The sequence below is a fragment of the Rhipicephalus microplus genome, chromosome 5, assembly GCF_043290135.1.
Source record: "Rhipicephalus microplus isolate Deutch F79 chromosome 5, USDA_Rmic, whole genome shotgun sequence".
Taxonomy (NCBI): domain Eukaryota; kingdom Metazoa; phylum Arthropoda; class Arachnida; order Ixodida; family Ixodidae; genus Rhipicephalus; species Rhipicephalus microplus.
Genome location: NC_134704.1, coordinates 145,949,780 through 145,956,885, shown reverse-complemented (window position 1 = coordinate 145,956,885; position 7,106 = coordinate 145,949,780). Strand labels below are relative to the sequence as shown.

Genomic DNA, 7,106 nt, shown 5'->3' with positions numbered 1-7,106 from the left:
TTACTTACCCGGACGCAGGCATGGTTCACACATCAAAATCGCGTGTTGGCAAAAGCGCAAAAAATGCTCAGTTCCTATGAGTGAAATCGTGACGTAGGTGGCACCAGGCTGTGTCCTCTAGCCCAGCATAACAACTCAAAAACACTGCTTTGTTGCAATGCGCCAGTTTACGAATATATCGGTGCAGCGTTTTCATCATTAGAATCAAATATATGGAACGTGTTCGTGAAGATAAAGCTTACGCTGTTTTCATATCACCAAGAACTGCAAGACAAGTTAAAATGGGTATTGCGTCTTGCGACAATGACGAGTCAGCCACTAAAGATAGAAATCACCGAACGCTGATATATAAAAAAGCCACCTTGTCTACAAGACATTTGGACCTACACAGGCGAAGGATAGGCACAATGCTTGCTAAGTTTGTCTTTTTTGCACTGCTGCTATTCGCGGTTGGTGACGAGCCTGACGACGACAAGCTACTCGCCAGAGCCCACAACCAATTCGCCGTCAGGCTGCTCAAGCAGCTTGCTCTTCAAAATCCTTCGTCGAACATCGTATTTTCTCCGACTAGCATCGCTTCTGCGTTCGGTATGGCCTATGCCGGTGCCAGAGGAAGCTCGGAGGCTGAGCTTGGATGGGTGCTTGGCCACACCACAGTCGGCCTCATAGACCGGGCCAGAGTTCTCACGACCTACAAGAACTTGCTGCAACTAGCGAAATCGCCGAACGTGACGCTAGACCAGGCCAACCTCATCCTCATACAGAAGGACTTTTGCATACTTAAAAGCTACCTGAAGCAGCTACGTGATGTCTTTGGAGCGGAGCTTATGTCCGCCGACTTTGCCGACCCCAGTTCCGGATCCGCAGCGGAAGTGAATGCCTGGGTGCGCGAGAAAACTCGTGGCAAAATTTCCGGTATCTTGAACGAACGTCAGCCGCTGTACATCGTCCTCTTCATCCTCAATGCGGTCTATTTCAAGGGCACCTGGGTGACCAAGTTCGATGCCGCCGACACCATGAACCAACCCTTCTTCAACATGGGCACCTCGGAGGTGAGCAGGCCAGCGATGTACCTCGCAACGCGTCTCCCGCACACTACAATCGACGGCCTGAATGCGTCCGCTGTGGAAATTCCTTACAATGGAGGCAAGTTTGGAATGGTGGTCCTGCTGCCCGATAACCTTACTGGGCTTCAAGCGGTCAGAAACGGTCTGTCAGCCGCTGTAATCGAAGCTCTCAGTGACAGTATGTACAGCAAAAACGTTGTACTAAGGCTTCCTAAGTTCGAGATGAGCCAGCGCTACGACTTGGTGCCCGCAATGGAGGCACTCGGGCTACACGTGGTGTTCGAACGCTCAGCCGACTTCGGCAGAATCGTCGATGGTGAACGCGTCCACATTTCCGATGCAGTTCACGAAGCAGCCATTGAGGTTAACGAGGAGGGAACTGTTGCAGCTGCCGTCACTGGCTTGTTCGTCAGGCCAACCGCACCTCTCCCCGAACCGCCTCCCCCAATTTTGTTCACCGTTGACCACCCTTTTTTGTACTATATCATGGAGAAGGATAACAACCGCATTCTTTTTGTCGGAGAAGTCCACAGTCTTTAAGTTGGAATGTATTAAATGATTTTACTTCAAACACATATTTAAATGCGGAAGGTGCCTTCGAAATAAATTCTGCATTTTTTAAACAACCACTACATCCACCGCTTCGTTTAATGAATTCGGGGAGCATTCAACACTGCCAAAATAAAAACATCATTTGCATGCGTGACACTGTCTGTCAAGTGCCCCTCGAAGGCGACAGTCAGGAAATCCAAACGGTAATACAAATGTGTTCCTTGCTTAAGAAATAGCTTGCGAGGCGCTACGTAAGCGACACGCGCTAAATCAGTTCGACGCTCTCGCTCTATCGAAACACTATTTTACTAAATGTTTCATGCTTCTGCCCCTCGCCACATCTTCGCCAAGCGGAGATGTGATGGAATCATGCGGGACCTTTTGATGTAAGCATTGCATGACCACATATTTCAACCATCAGTGACGCCAGAAGGTAATAACTACCAGGAATGTACATCACTTTTTTTGTTCCACGTCATTCGCTCCAAATCAAGGGCCCTCTGAACCCATGCGAAATTATCTGTGTGATAGTGCAAAGTGTTATTGATTAGAGCGGTCAGCTAAGGTACCCAGTAATCATGTGAACCGACTGGGATCAGTATATAGGTGGCGTGTCTGGTCTGCCTCCCCCCTCATTTTTCACTTCTTTTTCTACCGTTGCTCTTGCGGCCTGATGTAGCGGTAAATCGCTTGCCACTGTTCTGCGTTCGTCTCCAGTTTTGAACGAAACATCTGGTGATGACGAGTTACTTTGAACCTGCAGCGACGCTGTCATCACGAAAGGAAGATTCTACCTTGTTTGGAGCTCTTGGGAGGTCACCGCCACAATGCGATCTACCGGAACATGGAAGGCAGAGCCAGTGGCGCAATAAATGGTGCATTCATAGATGCAAGTGGCGAGAAGAATGGCTCCATAGAGCCTTTTCGTGATTCCTCAAGTGGTTACATTTCATACGACGAGCGAATAAATTCGTTTCTCCCCTCCCACAAAGTACCGGAGGAAAACAACGCCCTCGCGTACGTGAAGCCTAACACGGGTGAAGACATACATCATACTCAAGTTGCTTACCACCCCTGACCTCCCATTAAGAAAGTCTTACGACCCCCTCATGAAGCTGCTAGGTGACCATGTGGCCACCGATGCCCTCAGTAATAGGTGAGAGAGCCAAGTTTTATCGGTGGTTTCAGCGTGACATTGAGTTGATTGCCGGATTTGTCGCGGCACTGCATTCCCTCTCAAGTTCGTGCGAGTTCTTTAATATCGCAAACCTGGTACTTAGAAACAGATTCGTTTTCAGGTGAAAAAGACAAGATATTCAGCGAGCGTTATTCGCTGAAGACAAGAAGTTCACATTTTAAAAGGCAGTGGAAGAAAACGTGGTTGATCCTCTTTTAAAAAATCGGTATAACACAAAAGTGAAAGTGTTTTTGCAGAGGCAGTTGAGCATTCATTGTTCATTGTAATAAATGCTGCAGTAACAAATTGCAACTTCACTCGAAGACTGGCAAGCAGCTCTAAACTTGCAGTGGACATCTGAAGCAGAAAGCAATCACGAAAGTAGGATACACAAGACGAGCGCCGACAAATGAATGTCACAGCTGGAAACACAAAGCGCGCTGCGCCAACAAAAAGACACCACTACGAGGGACACGACCCACACCCTAACAAGATGTGCCCCTGAGTGATAGAAGAAGATTTTAGCGACGGGATTGCCTCATTCACGCAAACCACGCTCAGCCTTCAATTCTACTGGACAGACTTCGACAGCGAGAGTGACAACTGTGACAGCTACACCCGTGGACAAGAATATCTGATATGAATCTAGACGAAGATGACTTTGTAGACTCGGGTAATTTATGTAAACTGTAATATGCTGACGTGGGCTCGTGCATAGCTTGCGCGTAGACACGTGCTTCAAAAATCTAAGTGCAATAATATCCACCACAAATAAAGCATGTTTTCACATGCTGCTGTACGCTTTTATATTACTTTAAAAGTACACATTACATCTCATTGCTATTCCTTGCTCAAAGCCTGTGTCCTTTACATGTGAGGTCATCTGAACAACGAATTTTTATTATGAAATCCATAATGTTGGGTTGAAAAGCATACGCCACTCTTTTCCATTACAGAAGTTTAATGTAGGCATGCTTTCCCCGCAGATACAAATTCCATGATTTTTATGACTAAAGATATTCCTCTCTTGCAAAGAAGATATACATACACATATCTTTCCACAAATGATTGATTGATTTGTGGGGTTTAACGTCCCAAAACCACCATATGATTATGAGAGACGCCGTAGTGGAGGGCTCCAAAAATTTTGACCACCTGGGGTTCTTTAACGTGCACCCAAATCTGAGCACACGGGCCTACGACATTTCCTCCTCCATCAGAAATGCAGCCGCCGCAGCCGGGATTCGAACCCGCGTCCTGCGGGTCAGCAGCCGAGTACCTTAGCCACTAGACCACCACGGCGGGGCTTTCCACAAATGTCGTTCATACATTAATATACCGCACGTCGCTTGCACACGGATGATAATTCCAAACTCACATGCAAGGAGGTTAAACGTTGCTCACATGTCATCATTGTGAGAATGTAATCACGCAGAATGCGCAGCTCTTATAGAAATTGAAACACCCGGCGCACATGGCCGGACTACTTGAAACAGAAACACGTGTACATAAGCTCAGCCCGTGTCGCGCTTTGTAAGTGCTGCCACAGAGAATTGTCGCCGGTTATAAAGACACTAGATTCCTTGAGGAATACTCGTCGAACAGTTGCTTGAAACAGTTATTATTGTAAGTTTTATCTCAGATGAGTGTTACGATGGATGACCAGCATCTTGGAGTGGTTTTTTCGCTGTGAATTGTGCGATGTCTTGGTTTCAGCACTGATCGAGGAACACCGACTTTGTCGGGTAGTGTTCTATTCGCACCTATGTGCTTGGAGTTGTGAACGTTTCTCCCGAATGTTTTTGGGTGTCAGCGATAGTGCTATTCCGCTATCTGGTCTCATAGAATGTTTCTATAAGTGCCAAACGTTTTACATGCCAGTTTGTGAAAACAGTCTTTCTCACCAATAATTATATTGCATGTGAGGTTTGTGCCCATCGACATACATGCTTCTATGCAACAGTCATCAATACATACACGAGTACAATTACATTATGTGGCCTTCACTCGGAGTAGTTGAAGGTTTATATAAAAAATTATTACATAGCACTTTCAGCATATAAACGACAGTACTCACCAGATCTTAAAAATAGTCGCTCGCATACATTTGCACTGCTGTGCACGGAGTGTATAAAGACTGTGTATTATATTGTTTTGGAAAGATGTATTGATTCTGTTGGTTTCCTATGGTAAATATATAGCTTTTGATAGAATGACGTTGCATTTGTCATTCTGCTTTTAATGAGCAGTCGCTGTGTATCAGTTTATTCTTTGTAGGTGGTGTACAAAGACATGAGCACACTCAATAAACGTATCAAGGTGTGTTTAAAGACTTGATACAAGTGTTCGAATACATGCTGTTAAGTCTCGAAACCATGTCCTTTGACTGCGGACGGTGTACTGGTTGACCAGGTCAACTTTCAACCATGCTAATGCGCATGCAATCGCAGTGAGGCGAAATATGGCAAGTTTTTATTTTCAGGAGTAAAGGAGGGATTATAGTTGAAAATTTACAATTACAAAACTTACCATTGCCAGCGGAATCGTGGAACCTGAATGTTTTCCCTATTCCAGTTGTGAAAGTTTCGAGCATCAAAATATTTCCAGGTTTCATAATCCGCACGGCAATGAAAAGAATTTTCAAAAGGGTTGTGATACGGCTTACAACATGCGGCTAGCTCAAGTAGCATCACTGGTAAATTAGGATAACGCAAATGAGAAGGCATGATCTAAAAAGTAAAGCAATCAGTCAGTCATAAAAAAATATTCACGCCTGCTTCCTAACAAACGTCCACTAATTATATCTCATAAAGACCAAAGTGCCACCTATGAGCCACACTGATGTTTCTGCATTTTGCTGAAGTGGAGCGCTCAGCGCTGCAGCCATATCATACGTTTTGTGCGAAGCACGAGCTGTAGCCTGTGTTTTCTGCGGCACCGCTCACGCTTGTCCATATTCTTCTTCAACTGCTCGAACGCAAGAGTTGTTTGTAACCCAGTGGTTTCAATATAGTATATGCAATGCTTCAAGCCATGCATACTAATGTGTTGAATGCACTCTAGCCATCAAGATATTGCGGCGAGAAAAAGTCTTAGGACATTAGCTGGGGTCACCACTGTGAACGTTAGCACAAACCCATATCAACTGTTGTTTCAACTATATAAGTAAACGTTTTGCCTAAACACAGAATGGCTACGAAAGAGAAAATAGAAGAGGCAACGCCCTTCTACACTGGGGATTCCACCCTCCACTTTTTTCTAATGGTTTATTGATTCTAGGCTGATTCTCTGCTTCATTGAGTTTATTTCAAAGAAGCTGCATATAATGCATCGTGGGATCACCTCAAAGTAGAACTCGGGTAAATGTTTCACTCTTCAGCATTTCGCTCATTTCTTCCAAATGCCTGTGAAATTGCATTAGCGGCATTTTCGACTACTCCAGGGGGAATGGCACCGGCACTGTTTGGTGCAATGATGAGCGCAACTGAAACGTAAAAAAAGCAGTCAGTGTGTGTCATGAGATTTATATACCTAATGTATAGACACGCCAAAACCGAAAATTGAACGATATCCTACTTATTTTTATACGTACAGTTTCTGTTCTGTTTTACAGTGCTATTATCGATGCTAAATATTTTGAAAAGCTGAACTTATAATATTCCAGGAGGTGTTTACTAAGTCAAAGAAATATTTGCAGTGCAAAGCGTGTGTCTAATGCAGCTAACTGGATAGCGCCTTTTTCTATTTCTCTAAAGAGCTGGGTGGACTTGTTTGTTTGACTTTAGTTTTCTCTTTTTTTTCTCGCTTACTTGCTTGACATGAAAGTGTTTAAGCCCCGGATTCAGTGACGTATTTTCGTCACGGATATGATGTCGTATGTTAACACTAACAAATGCCAAGAACAAAAAAGATTGAAGAAAAAGTTGTGTTCCTTTGCGTTGAGCTTATGACCCACTGCTCAGTAGCGTGAAGCTAAATTGGTTCGGCCCAAAAAAATATGTAAGGATGTCAACTTACTAACGTACACTTAATTGCACACACCATTTACACTACTAAGGGCTCGGTAACCTCAGCGTGTTTTTGTCACCACTTGGGAGTTGCCACGAAGGGTGCATCTTCTCTGACGCGTTTAGATGCCCGTGTGGAACTTCGGGGCATGACCACTGCTGCACGATCGCATATCTCGTGATGAGGTGGTTTGTGCCACTTGTAATTTCATCGTAAGTGTGCTTTGAAGTTACCCAGAAAGCACTAAAGGGTCTTCGCTCGCTGAGAGTGTTATGTTTGCGATAAGTGTACGCTGCTTACAT

The 7,106-nt window shown here is 44.7% G+C and overlaps 1 protein-coding gene across 1 annotated transcript; it reads left to right on the top strand.

Annotated features, from left to right (window-relative positions):
• Positions 1-388: 388 nt before the first annotated feature.
• On the top strand, positions 389-1,701 carry LOC119173350 (iripin-8). Its single transcript, XM_037424208.2, has one exon. It carries the CDS (start codon positions 408-410, stop codon positions 1,605-1,607), a length of 1,200 nt encoding a protein of 399 aa, XP_037280105.2. The 5' UTR covers positions 389-407; the 3' UTR covers positions 1,608-1,701.
• Positions 1,702-7,106: the final 5,405 nt, after the last annotated feature.